General features: G+C 38.3%; 1 protein-coding gene across 1 annotated transcript; it reads right to left on the reverse strand.

Annotated features, from left to right (window-relative positions):
- Positions 1–4,574: 4,574 nt before the first annotated feature.
- On the reverse strand, positions 4,575–7,014 carry LOC107623694 (putative receptor-like protein kinase At1g11050). The gene is made up of 2 exons (XM_016326042.3): positions 6,604–7,014; positions 4,575–6,476 (listed from the first exon to the last, which is right to left on the reverse strand). The coding sequence occupies exons 1-2, from the start codon at positions 6,876–6,878 to the stop codon at positions 4,901–4,903; spliced, it is 1,851 nt and encodes a 616-aa protein (XP_016181528.1). The 5' UTR covers positions 6,879–7,014; the 3' UTR covers positions 4,575–4,900.
- Between the last annotated feature and the right edge of the window lie 10,125 nt (positions 7,015–17,139).

Here is a 17,139-nt window from a genome sequence, read left to right on the forward strand (position 1 = left end):
AAGAAAATGTGCTAAAATAGAGAATGGACTTAAGGTATAATCAGAAGGTGATCAAAAGAAGCTTTGCCACTAACGACCTTATACTAATCCGAAATGATATCAGAGTTCAGAAGTCGGGAGAAGGGAAGCTAGCAACAAATTAGAAAGGACCCTACAAGATTATCGAAATCTTAGGAAAGGGTTACTACAAAGTGTCCGACCTGCAAGGATGGGAGCTCCCGAGGGTTTGGCGCACACGCAACCTAAAGAAGTACTACAGTTAGGAAGTAAACCTTGTCCCTGATATACTCTTTTTCCCAACTTTAAGATTTTTTTTCCTAAAAAGGATTTTTTTCTAAAGGGGGTTTTAACGAGGCATCACAGCAAGGGTTAAGGACGATTAAAAACCCTTAGTAGTAGGTTTACGTAAAGAAATTTCTTATTCATCAATAAAAATTCTGTTTTCAAAAGTTTCTTATAAAAGCGCATTAATTTAAGCTCGAGAAACCGCGAAAATCATTGTTCGACCTAAAATGGTCGGCAAGATGAAGCGACGAGGTACAAATTAATGTAAGAAGTTATATAAACATCTCGTAAAAATCGACCTCAATTATAAGGCAGAACAAAAATGAAGTGTAGAAGAAACTTAACAAAGTCTGACTGCACGAAGTCGGAACTTGAAAAAGGAAATCCATATAAAGGAACTCATTTTTTAAATTCAGCAAAAGAACAGCATTGAAAAAGTTGCTAAAACATAAACACCAAACTAAGCAATTGTATAAAGGCTGAATTCCGAAAAGGCCTGGCTTCATTATGTAAGTAGTAGAAAGGCTCTTTAAACTTCAAAATTATTTGAACAAGACTACAAAAAAAGTTGTTAAAACCACAACTGTTATAAAGTAAAAGTGTTCAAAAAACTACTAAGCTATTACAAAATAAAGGTGTCCATCAAAAACACCCACAAGCCGGGTCATCTAAAAAGTTAAAAGTAGAACTACTGAGGGCCAAGTAAAGGATTAAGATCCTTCCCAGTCACTACGTTCTGACCTTGGGCAGGAGGAGTCAGAGGATGAATAGAAACCGGCATGACCGGGATAGCACCAGGAGGCAAAGGAGGGAGCTCGGTATTGACTACCTCGGGGAGAAAGTCAGGAGCCTATGAACTTTGCCTGACCTTAGTACTTGAAGATTTTGGCTAGGGTAAAGGCTCTTCATCATCTTCAGGGGCGGGGACGATCTTCCTATCAACTACTATGTTGCCTTCGCTAAATAGGGAGAGATTGACCCCAGGGGCAAGGACTTGGACTTAAGCCTTCGGATTGTTAAACATTTCGTCCATTACCTCGACAACGGACTCTTCAAGTGTGGCGTACCTCTCTTTTGCCTTCTCCAACTCCTCTTGAAGGTCAAGTTGCTCCCTTTACACTCTGGTGTAGCTCTCCTCAGCTCTTTTCTTCACCCCCTCTGCCATAGTCACGGTTGCCTCTGCCTTCTTTACCTGAGACCTGGCCTTCTCCAAATCGGACGCCAGTCTAGCCTTCTCCTCCTCCAACTCCCTCTTGATCTCCTTAAGCCTCTCTACTTCAGCTTGGATAGCCTCAAGAGAGCTTTGGCTAGCACTAATGCGAGCCTTTTTCAACTCTTTGGCCAAAGAAGCACAACTCCCGCTATCCAAATCTCGTTTAGGGCCATAAGTTGGAGGTGGCTCTGAATAGCCACGCCATCCATACTGATGCGGATGTGAGGAAGAATATTTTTTTCACTCCAGGCCAACCCGTCAAAACCTTTATCATATATACTACTCCCTTCTTCAATGGTTTTTTGCTTTTTGAGAGGTTGCTTTGAAGATCAAGGAGAAGGTGGGACAACTGCACTCTCTAGAGGAGAGTCAGGAATCACCCAAACAAAATGATCTTCTTTTGAGCTGAGGAACCCATGTCTGAATTCTTCAGTGAAGGTCGGATGGAAGCTCCCCGACTTCTTTTTCTGGAATAGCACGGGCCACTATAGTTTTTCAAGTTTGGCGTAGTTGCTTCATCGCTGCAAATTTTGGAGCCATGGTCTCTGCAAAATAAAAATAAAAGGCACCTTAGTTAAAACAAATTACAACCAAAAATCATAAAGCTAAAGGTCGGGAAGCTACCTAGCTCGAATCGAAGCAAACTGGGTTCCCCTAAGAACTTTTTAGTATCCAAGTGAGGAGCCTGGCCCCAACACTCTTCCAACACGTCTAACATACACTTTTCAAGCTCATCTAGGGTATCTACACTCTACTTGGCTAATCACGGATTTTTCTTGCCAATGTAGTGGAAAGGAAGGTTCATCATTCTCATCCAAATAGAAAAGTCAGACACCCTCTACAGCTCGGACTTTGAAGAAATAATTTTTGAAGAAATAGTTTTTGAAGTCATTAAATGATTCTTCAAAAATGGAAAAGACCTTCCCACCTTGAACAGCACGAAAGTAAAACCAAGACGACTTCCCTTTCGAAGACCCGGGTTTGGTCAAGACAAAAAGGTGAAAAAAGACATTGAGAGAATGTCAGACATCGAGCTCCTAACACAGAAGTTGGTATATTTTGAGGAAAGCCCAAGAATTCGGGTGAAGCTGGGTTGGAGCGACATTACAAGTCCAGGGGATGTTCGTCTCAAAGTCAGAAAAAGCAAGTTTAATGCCTAATTTTTTAAAGAAGTAATCATATGCATAGAAAAAGGGCGTTCCGAGTTGTCTAAAGGAGGAAAACACACTCTCTCCTCAGGATCTGACACTACTAACTCATACATCTACTCATCCTCCTGACTTTCACATATTCTATGGTGTCTACAGAATTCATCAACGTACTCTTGGTCAACTACAAGAACAGGAAGAAAGACATTACTATCTACCTAAGATAACAAAGAAGGTGGGACCTTTGATGACATGTTGACAATTATAGACCGAGACATAAAAGCTACACCTACAAAAACAAAATAAATAAGTCATCACTATAGAGATCAACCACAGTAAAAAGAAGTCGGACAAAAGCAACAAAATACAAAACGCGATTTCAAGAAAATCTTTTTAGAACAGAAAGCAGAAAAATGGCGTCCCTCCTATACTACCGGCAGCGACACCATTGGGGGCAATCCAAATACATTCAACATTCACAAACGGCTACAATCCCTAAAGATTTTCAGAAATGCAGGCAAACATTCAACAGTAATCTCAATTAGTAAAAACGATTCAAAAGGAAAAGGATTTTTTTTAGCAATATACAAAGCAACAACAGTTAAACAACCCAATCTTAAAACACAAGTGTCAACAAAAAAAAAAAAAAGTAAAACCCCGGTGTCAATACTACTATTCAGGGACCATTTAAAAAAGTTGCACAACAACAGTGTACAAGATTACTAGAAAAAGTAAAAAACACACCAACCTTGAGGAGATTCGAAAAAAGGAGGGGCACGTCAAATAGCAAATCTCGGATGATCTTCTTTGCCAAAAAACTCTTCAAAACAAATCGAGATAAAGAAAATCTTGAAAAAATGGAAAACGGTGAAAGAGATCGGATAAGCGGTTACAAGTAACTACCTCCCCGAATCTCTCCTAATATCTCTGTTTTCTTAAAAGATAGATCTTAACAAGCTCCCGAGATAAAGGGAATAGATATCCACCAATAAAGGTGGAACTACTCCTACAAAGGTGGTTAACAACTTTACTATAAATACACTGATACTCCTCAGGTATATACACGTCCGAATCTACTAAAAACCTGCCTAAAACCCTTGCTAACTTAAGCATTGGAGTCTCTTGCAAGTACCAATCACACCTCATCACGAGGAATTCGGACGACGGCACTTTGGTACGAGAACAAGTCAGACGTTGCCCCACAAGGAATCTGGACCTCACGTCCAGACCCAAATCAACGTTACAGGTAACCTTCAAAACACATACCTTTACTCATAGAAATTAGAAATTAGAAATTAATGGAAGACTTGTCTAGTCTTCCTCAACCAAAACCTTTTGTATCCCTAATATGCGGGCTGAATTGCAACTTTTCTGATGAGAAAAAAGTTGTTGAGGCGGCTTTAGTATATTGGGGACCAAAATCCTGAAGTTACTATTTATATTTGAACATGACACCCAAGAAACGCTAAGGCCCAAATAAAAGTAGTATCTAAAGCCCAAAAAGATAATATCTAGTTTTATTCTCATTTAATTCAAAATTAAAAGTAATTATGACTTATTCAATTTAGCATTTATAACAATAAATGAAATTACCATTATATAAGTAATTTAATTTAAAGTAGTATAATTTGTGATTATAAATTTATAATTAATATATGTATTGGCCACAAACAAATTAGGAACTTAAATAATTTCTTAACAAGAATATATTCTAAAAAATACTAATTAAAAAATTTTTAAAAATATAAATTATTGTTAACTAAAATATTAAAAAATATTAACCACTCTAAACTTTATAGATTGATTTTTTAGTAATCAAATTAAATATCAATCTAATAAAGGAGATTTAAATACGATAACCACAACAAAGGATATATATATATTGGTTATTTTGTAAGCAAAATATAGATAAACATAACAAATTAGAATGACCATAGAATCCAGCCGGAGCGCAGGAGGCACACTAGTATAATATGTAATCATATTACAAATATACACAAGGGGATAAGAAATCGAAAAGAAAAAAAAATCAACATATTTGTGGCACTTGTTTTAAAGGCTAATTTGAGTCTTCACATATCATGTTTGGACTGAAATTTGTTATCCTAAAGCTACACAATTTTAATTTAGTGTAAATCTTAAATCTACATTTCTTTCTAAATCTTGCTTATGAGTCATCAACTTAAGCGTATGTCACAATCATTTTAATCAAGGGAATGGCCAAGTCAAACGTAGTAAATCCACGTGCTTATCCCTACATTGTGCTCGTAGTCATATTTGTTTCATAAGATGAGAGATATGGCATGGACCTTCCGCTTCTTTGCAATCCAAAGAGAAGAGAAGATCGAAACGACTCATGACCAAGTGGTACCGGCCTGTCTGGCAACTCAGGAATGTCAATATCACCCTCCAACATCTTCATTGCCTCAGCAATGGTAGGCCTAAGCGCAACCATTGCATGACCACAAAGAATCCCAACAAGAACAAACCTTTCCATGATCTTCTCTGGCCCTTCTTCCCTTATTGACTCATCAAGAATCTCCTCCGTCCGACCTGATTTCGCGAGCGTCCACGCCCAATCCGTGATCAAGACCACGTTTGAAATCGAATTCGTCGTGTCTAGTACCTTCCTCCCACTCATGATCTCTAAGATCACAATTCCAAAACTATACACATCACTCTTCTCTGTTAGTTGGCCGTATAGCGCGTACTCTGGCGCCAGATAACCGTATGTGCCAGCCACCCTTGTTGTGAGGTGAGACTGGCCTTCACTGCCCTGTTTTGCTAATCCAAAATCCGCCACTTTTGCTTTCATCTTGCTATCAAGAAGTATGTTGGTCGCTTTAATGTCGCGGTGATAAATCGGGGGTTTGATTTCGTAATGCAAATAAGCAAGCCCCTTAGCCACATCAAGAATTATGCTCTTCCTTTGTGGCCATGTTAGCCTATTAGCACCAGCAATGGACAATTGGTAACTGAGGCTGTCATTAGGCATATAATCATAAACCAGAAACCTCCTCTTACCTTTCAAGTTATCGCTCGTGACGCAACAACCCCGAAGAGCAAGAAGATTTCTATGCTTTATTTTGCTTATGATATCTACCTCATAGCAAAACTCCTCATCCCCTTTGCTTTCCAAGTTCAGAATCTCTTTAACCGCAACCAAAGTGCCGTCTGAAAGAGTCCCCTTGTACACTACCCCATCACCACCTTGACCAATCATATTCCTCTGTGAAAACTTGTTAGTGGCTCGTTCAAGCTCTGAAATATGAAACCATTTCGCCCCCGCATTGGGCAAAACGCTGTTCCTAACGCTGTTTTCGATTGACCTGTGATAAAGGTTCTCCCTCCTCCTCCTATCCCACTTTCTAAACAAAACAATCAGAACCGAAGTGAGAATAACACCACCAAGAGCACCCAATATCCCAAAAACCAATTTCAAAACTTGTTCCTTGTTCCACGACCCTTTCTTCGTGGACAGCGGCAAGCCCAGAATGCAAGAAGCCGTGCCCAAATTGCTTGGACCAAACTGGTTAACAACACCAGCAGCATACAAGATTGTGAAGTAGAAGCATTTGGTCGAATTTGGGTCCTTTTGGTTCAAGTCTGCAGTGACCTTGAATCCCGCGTCCGTGCAAATGCTGCACTGCGTTTGGCCATTCATGTCGCCACTGCAAGAAGTGTCCAGTGGGGAGATTAACCCCACCTTCTGCCTCCAATCTTGGATGTTCTCAATCCCGGCACAACTCGAAGAATTCGAGACGAAATCCGAGTTCTGGAAGCATGTGGACACCATAGATGTGTTCAGCAACAAGGGTGAAAGCTTGGATCTGAAACAGTGAGATCACCCAAAAAAATTAATAATTTTGTTATTAACATCAAACTCAACAAAATTATTTTTATGACCGAGCTAATCATACATAATTTCTAATATTCATAAAAAAGTTCGTCCCTGACCTGAATTCAGATAAGCAAGATGCGGAAGTATTGTTATCCTGGAGTTGGAACTGGGAGGTTTGTTTGAGGTGCTGAGAGAGTCCAATGCCGATAAGACTCAACAGGGTTTGGCAGCAGTGTTGTGTGTCGATTGGGTCTCTGCATGTTGATGTGTCCCATGATAAGGTGTCAACGTAGTTGAGATTAAACGGGCACGATGCTGATTCAGTACCAGATACCAAAATGGTGAAGAGAAGGAGGAGGAGAAGGAAAAATGGCGCTACTTGGGTATCCATTTTTGTAGGTTTGCTATGAACAAATACTGGTTTTTTGGGACTCTGTATTGGACCCTTATAAATTATAATAGCAGCCAAGTTTCCACTTCAAAGAGAGGTGTAGTTTTACTAGTCAACCATGGCGACCTACTTGCTACCGTCAAATTTGCACGTTTTTGTTAGAGTATTATATTATACATGGTACATGAATATAAAATACTATTATAAATTTGAAATACGAAATATGTTATATAAAATTCATTTTAAATTTAAATTAATTAAGTTAGTTATAATTGTAAACGGTAAAAAACATGTAGATATTTAATTAAAAAGTAGGGAAATAATAAAAGGAATTCCAAAATAAAAAAACAATATAACATAATGAACAATGTTTTTCTTTTGAACATTCAAATATAAGATATCATAGGATAAAAACACTTCCTCTCAACAAAGTTTCAATTATATTTTACAAACATAAATGCCAGTGATTTTAAATAGCTTTATAATTATAAATTTCATGAATATATGCTAAAAAAAATATTGTAACTCCTATTTTTGATAATAGCACTCTATATATAATTATATATAATTTATTTACATTATATTTTGTATAAATTTATAAAATAAAATAAGTGACATTATTAAAATAAAAGGACAATATCCATTTTTTATATATTATAGGAGTGAATATGGATTGGATATAATCAACAGATTCACAGCATTCATACGAATCTGATTCAAAAGTTGTGGATAGAGATCCGATCCACACACTAATAAAATTGAATTGCAAATTTCATGTAAATGCCCACAGACCTGATCTACAGATCCACATATTAATAATTAAATAATATATATGTGTGTATCTAATCTATAGATTTGCACATTAATAATTAAATAATATGTATGTGTTAGTTTCTCAAATCAAACAAAACCAAATTTCTTCCCTTCCAGTTTTGGCGCTTCTCTTTCTCGCTCACACCCACTCACCACACTTCCTCTTCTTTGAGATCTCTCTCACTAACCACCACTAGAGACTGCTCGTCGGAGACTATTTGTCACTAGTTCTCTGTTCAATCCATATTGCGTTTGTCCTCTCAGAGGTGACCTCTGCGCCGCTAGCCCTGTCCTATGTGCCCTCAATCACATCACTCATTTGCACCACCAACATCACCAATTCCTCTCTCCCTCAGTCACATCACTCCTTTGTAACAATAGTCCTCTGCTCTTTGCTTGCCATTGCTGCTCGTCGCTCGTCTCTCGGCCTCACCGCTTGTTCTTCCTTGCTTCTTCGTCGTTCTACTTCTGACTTCAACCTCTATTCTTCGCTTTTGTTCCAGCGTTCTTCCTCGTCTCCTTGTTGTTCTACTTCTAACTTCTAGCTTCTGGCTTTCCTTCTGCATCTGGATTAATTTTTTATTTTAAATTTAAATACAATTAGGTGAATTTAGATACTATTAGGTATTAATTTTCTTTGGTACTATTATTACAAAAGATCTATATGACTATTGTTATTTTAAATTTGGTGCTATTATTAACTATGAAATTTTTAGTTCTCTTTGAATTTTGGCTTTGGTTCTTGTTTTAAGAAAAAAGTTTGATTTTTTTTAGTTTTTTGAATTTTTAGGTATATTTTCTACTTTTTGTTTTTTTTATTATTTAACCTGATATATCCGATCCGATCCACATGTGTGGATTGGATCTGCAGCAAAAAATTCGGGTATTGAATTTGATCCGATGATTTTAGTACGAATCGAATTGAGATTCTGGCCATATCCAATTTGATTGGTGAGCACCCTAATTATTAATACCAAAAATATTATATGCACATAAAAAAGTAGCTACTAAATCAAATATTATGTAGTTGGACATAAATACATATATTATTTAAAATATTTTTAAATTATATTTTGTATTTTAATATTATTATATATGGGTGGATAATTTATTGGCATATTTTGTATGTACACAAAATAAGATTTTATATTAATACATCATTTTATTTTGAATGATGTAAAATTAAACATCATATAATATTACCTTGAACAAAAAAATTATATTATTCAAGTAGCTTTGTTATACAGTATTTAAGAATTGTAAAAGTATTTAGAATTGGTAATAAATATTATACAGTATTTAAGAAAAATTTGTGAACTCAAGTATTTAGAATAAGAATTGTAAAAGTTACAAGCACAATAATCAATAGCAGTTCTACTTTACTAACAAAAGAGTTAAGAATTAACCCCTACCACATAGGACTTTACGTTTAAGTCATAAATCGGAGATAGCGAGGTATTACGACCTCTAAAACAAAAGACGTATATAAGTACAATTGCAAAAAATTATAACTAAGAGCTTTGAAGGATAAGCAAAACAAAAGCGTAATAGAATATCGCATCACTCGCGGTTGGGTGATGGATGAAAAAATGCCGGTTAAGAAATTCCAGTAAAAACTGCGTTGTAAGCACAGTCTTAACCAAGGAAATTTTCATTATCAATTTAGAAGATGTCACAATTTAAGAATGATTAACTGGGAGTAGAATTTCCAGGTCGTTTCCCAAAGAGTTGACACAGCAGTGTAAATTATTGATCAGAAATTTTCCGAGAAATTTTTAAGGTTGAGAACGGGAAAAATAAATGACGATCAATTAAAGCAGCAAATAATGACAAGAGGTATTAGATAGTTGAAATAAAAGGCCTTGACAAGGGGAAGATTAATCGGAGTTTCTATCCTTGTTGAATTCCCCAAGTATAATGGTAAAAGGTTGTTGCTTTCACTTAGTTATCCTCTAACTAATAAAGGAAAGTCAAGTAACTAATACTAACTCTAATTCACAAGTCCTAATCGCTTCACAAGGAAGGATTAAAGTTAGTGAAAACTGAGTTAGCCAGCAATTTTCAATTACGGATTAATACTCGAGTTTTTGAACCCAAGAGTTTCCTATTAATCAAATCCAAAGTCAAGTTGGGAGCTCTACTCCATTAGCATGAATGCCATTTTCACAAATATGTGAAGGGAGTAGATGAAAGACATGGTAATTAAAATAAATTAATAAAAGAAAATTTTGAAGCTGATAATTAATCGAAGGAAATCAAACATGAAATGAAATTAAATGTGAAAATTGTTCATTGCATTAATAAATCCCAAAATCAACAATATCCATATATGACCACGAGCAAATTAAATGGAAAACAAAAGAATATAGTGATAGAAAGGCAAACTATAATGTTGAAAACTTCAATCGAAGGTAGAAGTAGCTCTCTCAATCTCCAATCCAAAAGCATAAAAACTAAAAATCTAAGAATGCGAAGAACCCTAGAAGAAGTAGCATTTTTTTCTCTCGAATTCCAAAACTAAAACTAGACTAAAGTGAAAGTGAATGTGTGTTGAGTCTCTCCTTGTCCCCTGATTCTAGTCTGTGTTTTTGGGCCAAAAACTGGGTCCAAAACCAGCCCAAAATCGCCCCTTGCGAGTTCTGATTAATGCAGCACGTCGCTCTGGAATGCGTACGCGTCGGTCACGCATACGCGTCGGTCACGTGTACGCGTCGCTGGTCTTCTGCGCTTGTCATGCGTACGTGTCAGTCACGCGTACACGTCGCTGTGCGACTTCGCTGGTCACGCGTACGCGTCAGTCACATGTACGCGTTGCTGTGAAATGCTCCAAGTCACGCGCACGCGTAAGCCATGCGTGCGCGTCGATCCTCGCTGGTCAGCTCCTTTGTTTCTTGTGTTCCTTCCGCTTTTGTTTCCATCCTCTAAGCCATTCCTGCCCTATAAATCCTGAAAATACTTAACACACAGATTACGGTATCGAATGGTATAAAGGAGAATTAAAAATTGACAATTTAAAGGCTTAGGAAGCAAGTTTTCAATCATGGAACAAAATTAGGAAGGAAATGTAAAACCATGCAATTTGTATGAATAAGTGTGTGAAGAACTGATAAAAACCACTCAATTTGGTACAAGATAAACTATAAAATAGTAGTTTATCAATCTCCCCTCACTTAAACATTAGCATGTCTGGTGCACGAATTTGTGTATGTCAATGTCAATATTACTATTTCTCACAAATTCGCACAACTAACCAGCAAGTGCACTGGATCGTCCAAGTAATACCTTACGTGAGTAAGGGTCGATCCCACGGAGATTGTTGGTTTGAAGCAATCTATGGTTATCTTGTAAATCTTAGTCAGGAAATCAATTATAATTATCAATATGAATAGCGAAGAATAAAAGAGCATGGATTAAATACTTGTTCTGCAGTAATGGAAAATATGTTGGAGCTTTGGAGATGCTTTGTCTTCTGAATCTCTGCTTTCCCCCTGTCCTCTTCTTCACGCACGCAAGGTTCCTCCTATGGAAAGCTGTGTGTTGGTGGATCACCGTTGTCAATGGCTACCATCCGTCCTCTCAGTGAAAAAGGTCCAGGTGTGCTGTCACCGCACGGCTAATCATCTGTCGGTTCCCACTCATGCTGGAATAGGATCTATTGATCCTTTTGCGTCTGTCACTACGCCCAACCCTTGTGAGTTTGAAGCTCATCACAGTCATTCAATCCCTGAATCCTACTCGGAATACCACAGACAAGGTTTAGACTTTCCGGATTCTCAGGAATGCTGCCAATGGATTCTAGCTTATACCACGAAGATTCTGATTAAGGAATCCAAGAGATATTCATTCAATCGAAGGTAGAACGGAGGTGGTTGTCAGGCACACATTCATAGGTTGAGGATGATGATGAGTGTCACGGATCATCACATCCATCATATTGAAGTGCGAATAAACATCTTAGATAGAAACAAGCGTGTTTGAATAGAAAACAGAAATAATTGCATTAATTCATCGAGACACAGCAGAGCTCCTCACCCCCGACAATGGAGTTTAGAGACTCATGCTGTCAAAGAGTACAAAGTTCAGATCTAAAAATGTCACGAGGTACAAAATAAATCTCTAAAAGTTGTTTAAATACTAAACTAGTAACCTAGGTTTACAGAAAATGAGTAAACTAAGATAGATAGTGCAGAAATCCACTTCTGGGGCCCATTTGGTGTGTGCTGGGGCTGAGACTTAAGCTTTACACGTGCCTAGGCTGTTTCTGGAGTTAAACGCCAGGTTGTAACCTGTTTTGGGCGTTTAACTCCAACTTGTAACTTGATTCTGGCGTTTAACGCCAGACTGCAACATGGAGCTGGCGTTGAATGCCAGTTTACGTCATCTATCCTTGAGCAAAGTATGGACTATTATATATTGCCGGAAAGCCCTGGATGTCTACTTTCCAAAGCAATTGAGAGCGCGCCATTTGGACTCCTGTAGCTCCAGAAAATCCATTTCGAGTGCAGGCAGGTCAGAATCCAACAGCATCTGCAGTCCTTTTTCAGCCTGAATCAGATTTTTGCTCAGCTCCCTCAATTTCAGCCAGAAAATACCTGAAATTATAGAAAAACACACAAACTCATATTAAAGTCCAGAAATATGATTTTTATTTAAAAACTAATAAAAATATAATAAAAACTAACTAAATCATACTAAAAATATACTAAACAATGCCAAAAAGCGTATAAATTATCCGCTCATCACAACACCAAACTTAAATTGTTGCTTGTCCCCAAGCAACTGAAAAGCAAATAGGATAAAAAGAAGAGAATATAAAATGAATTCCAAAAACATCTATGAAGATCAGTATTAATTAGATGAGCGGGGCTATTAGCTTTTTGCTTCTGAACAGTTTTGGCATCTCACTTCATCCTTTGAAGTTCAGAATGATTGGCATCTATAGGAACTTAGAATTCAGATAGCGTTATTGACTTTCCTAGTTCAGTATGTTGATTCTTGAACACAGCTACTTTATGAGTCTTGGCCGTGGCCCTAAGCACTTTGTTTTCCAGTATTACCACCGGATACATAAATGCCACAGACACATGACTGGGCGAACCTTTTCAGATTGTGACTCAGCTTTGCTAGAGTCCCCAATTAGAGGTGTCCAAGATTCTTAAGCACACTCTTCTTTTTTCTTTGGATCTCGACTTTAACCGCTCAGTCTCAAGTTTTCACTTGACACCTTCACGCCACAAGCACATGGTTAGGGAAAGCTTGGTTTAGCCGCTTAGGCCAGGATTTTATTCCTTTAGGCCCTCCTATCCACTGATGCTCAAAGCCTTGGATCCTTTTTATTACCCTTGCCTTTTGGTTTTAAGGGCTATTGGCTTTTTCTGCTTGCTTTTTCTCTTTTTTTTTTCCTTTCATTTTCGCTATTTTTTTTCCTGCAAGCTTTTGTATTCACTGCTTTTTCTTGCTTCAAGAATCATTTTTATGATTTTACAGATTATCAAATAACATTTCTCCTTTTTCATCATTCTTCAAGAGCCAACAATTTTAACATTCATGAATCAACAATATAAAAAATATGCATTGTTCAAGCATTCATTCAGAAAGACAGAAGTATTGCCACCACATCAAAATAATTAAACTGTTTTAAAATTCGAAATTCATGCACTTCTTTTTCTTTTTCAATTAAAAACATTTTTCATTTAAGAAAGGTGATGGATTCATATTCATAACTTTAAGGCATAGACACTTAGACACTAATGATCATGTAACAAGATACAAACTTAAACATAAAGCACAGTAAATGAAAAACAGAAAAATAAGAACAAGGAGATTAAGGAATGAGTCCACCTTAGTGAGGGTGGCGTCTTCCTCTTCTTGAAGAACCAATGGTGCTCTTGAGCTACTCTATGTCTCTTCCTTGTCTTTGTTGCTCCTCCCTCATAGCTCTTTGATCTTTTCTAGTTTCATGGAGGATGATGGAGTGCTCTTGGTGCTCCATCCTTAGTTGTCCCATGTTGGAACTTAATTCTCCTAGGGAAGTGTTGATTTGCTCCCAATAATTTTGTGGAGGGAAGTGCATCCCTTGAGGCATTAGTGGTTATGGAAAAATAAAAAAAAGCACTGCTTTTTCCACACCAAAATTAAAATGTATGCTCGTCCTCGGGCAAAAGAAAGAAAGTAGTAGAAGAAGAAGAAAATAGATGAGATGGAGAGGTGTGAGTGGTTTGAATTTGAGTGGGTGGGTGTAGGTGGGTTGTATGATGGTTTTGGAGGAGTAATGGAAGTGATTGGTGGAGGTTAATTTGGAGAAGAGTGTTATGGAAAGGTGTAATAAGGAGAGAAGAAGAGGTGGGGATCTTGTGGGGTCCACAGATCCAGTGGGGTTAAGGACTTAACATCCCTGCTCCAATTAGGTGTGTAAAACGCCCTTACTGTGCAATCCTGGCGTTTAACGCCAGACTGCTGCCTGTTTCTAGCATTAAACGCCCAAATGTAGCTTGTTTCTGGCGTTTAACGCCAGGTAGATGCTTGCTTCTGGCGTTAAACGCCAGCTTGGTGCCTGTTTCTGGCGTTAAACGCCAGACAGATGCTTGTTTCTGGCGTTTAAACGCCAGACTATTCCTCCTCCAGGGTGTGCTATTTTTAATGCTATTTTTCATTCTGTTTTTGATTTTTCAGTTGTTTTTGTGACTTCACATGATCATCAACCTAAGGAAAACATAAAATAGCAATAGAAAATAAAGAGATATAGTTAAATAACATTGGGTTGCCTCCCAATAAGCGCTTCTTTATTTGTCTTTAGCTGGACCTTGCTGAGCTTTTAATCTAGCCTCAGCCTTGAGAACTCTTGCTCAACATTGCCTTCAAGATAATGCTTGATTCTCTGTCCATTAACAATGAACTTCTTATCAGAATCAATGTCTTAAAGCTCCACATAGCCATATGGTGACACACTTGTAATCACATATGGTCCCCTCCACCAGGATTTCAGTTTCCCAGGGAATAGCCTGAGCCTAGAGTTAAACAACAGAACTTTCTGTCCTGGTTCAAAGACTCTAGATGACAACTTTCTGTCATGCCATCTTTTTGCTTTCTCTTTGTAAAGGTTGGCATTTTCGAAAGCAGTGAATCTGAATTCCTCTAGTTCATTCAGCTGGAGCAATCTTTTTTCTCCAGCTAATTTGGCATCAAAGTTTAGGAATCTGGTTGCCCAGTAGGCCTTATGTTCCAGTTCCACGGGCAGATGACAGGCCTTACCATACACAAGCTGGTATGGAGAGGTTCCTATAGGAGTCTTGAATGCTGTTCTGTAAGCCCACAGAGCATCATCCAAGCTTCTTGCCCAATCCTTTCTACGGGTACTTACAGTCCGTTCCAGGATTCTTTTTAGTTCTCTGTTAGAAACTTCAGCTTGCCCATTTGTCTGTGGATGATATAGAGTCGCCACCTTGTGGCGAATCCCATACCAGACCATGGCAGAGTAAAGCTGTTTGTTGCAGAAGTGAGTGCCCCCATCACTGATTAGTACTCTAAGGACACCAAACCTGCTGAAGATATGTTTCTGGAGGAACTTCAGCACTGTTTTAGTATCATTGGTGGGTGTGGCAACGGCCTCTACCCATTTTGATACATAGTCGACTGCCACCAGAATATAAGTGTTTGAGTATGATGGTGGGAAAGGTCCCATGAAGTCAATTCCCATACATCAAACAACTCAATCTCTAAGATTTCCTGTTGAGGTATGGCGTAACCATGAGGCAGATTACCAGCTCTTTGGCAACTGTCACAGTTATGTACAAACTCTCGGGAATCCCTATAGAGTGTAGGCCAGTAGAAGCCACATTGGAGGACCTTGGTGGCTGTTCGCTCACCTCCGAAATGGCCTCCATATTGTGATCCATGGCAATGCCATAAGATCCTCTATGCTTCTTCTCTAGGCACACACCTACGTATTATTCTATCTGCACATCTCTTAAAGAGATTGGGTTCATCCCACAAATAGTACTTTGCATCAGTAATTATTTGCATCAGTAATTAATTTTTTCTTTTGTTGTCTGCTGTACTCCTTGGGTATGAACCTTACAGCTTTATAGTTTGCAATGTCTGCAAACCATGGTGTTTCCTGAATGGCAAACAAATGCTCATCTGGAAAGGTCTCAGAGATCTCAATAGAGGGGGGAAACTCCCCTTCTACTGGTTTTATCCGGGATAGATGATCAGCCACTTGGTTCTCTGTCCCTTTTCTGTCTCTTATTTCTATATCAAACTCTTGCAGAAGCAACACTCATCTTATGAGCTTGGGTTTTGAATCCTGCTTTATGAGTAGATATTTAAGAGCAGCATGGTCAGTGTACACAATCACTTTTGATCCTACTAAGTATGATCTAAACTTATCAATGGCATAAACCACTGCAAGCAATTCTTTTTCTGTGGTTGTGTAATTTTTCTGGGCATCATTTAAAACACGGCTAGCATAATAATTGACATGCAGAAGCTTGTTATGCCTCTGCCCCAATACTGCACCAATGGCATGATCATTGGCATCACACATTAATTTGAATGGTAATGTCCAGTCTGGTGCATAAATAACTGGTGCTGTGACCAGCTTAGCTTTTAGAGTTTCAAACGCCTGCAGACACTCTGTGTCAAACACAAATGGCGTGTCAGCAGCTAGCAGATTGCTCAGAGGTTTTGCAATTTTAGAAAAATCCTTTATAAACCTCCTATAGAATCCTGCATGCCCCAGAAAGCTTCTGATTGCCTTAACATTGGCAGGTGGTTGTAATTTTTCAATTACCTCTACTTTAGCTTGATCCACCTATATTTCTTTGTTCGAAATCTTATGCCCAAGGACAATCCCTTCAGTCACCATAAAGTGACATTTCTCCCAGTTTAAAACCAGGTTAGTCTCTTGGCATCTTTTCAGAACCAGAGTCAGGTGATCAAGACAGGAGCTGAATGAGTCTCCATATACTGAGAAGTCATCCATGAAGACTTCCAGAAATTTTTCCACCATATCAGAGAAAATAGAGAGCATGCATCTCTGAAAGGTTGCAGGCGCATTACACAGCCCAAATGGCATCCTTCTGTAAGCAAACACTCCAGATGGACATGTGAATGCTGTTTTCTCTTGATCCTGGGGATCTACTGCAATTTGGTTGTAGCCTGAATAGCCATCCAAAAAGCAGTAATAATCATGACCTGCTAGTCTTTCTAGCATCTGGTCTATGAATGGTAAAGGAAAATGATCCTTTCTGGTGGCAGTATTGAGCCTTCTGTAGTCAATACACATGCGCCACTCTGTAACTGTTCTTGTAGGAACCAGTTCATTTTTTCATTATGAACCACTGTCATGCCTCCCTTCTTGGGAACAACTTGAACAGGGCTCACCCAGGGGCTATTAGAAATAGGATAAATAATCCCAGCCTCCAGTAATTTGGTGACCTTTTTCTGC

The sequence above is a fragment of the Arachis ipaensis genome, chromosome B10, assembly GCF_059453495.1.
Source record: "Arachis ipaensis isolate K30076 ecotype BB chromosome B10, ASM5945349v1, whole genome shotgun sequence".
NCBI classification, from domain to species: Eukaryota; Viridiplantae; Streptophyta; class Magnoliopsida; order Fabales; family Fabaceae; genus Arachis; species Arachis ipaensis.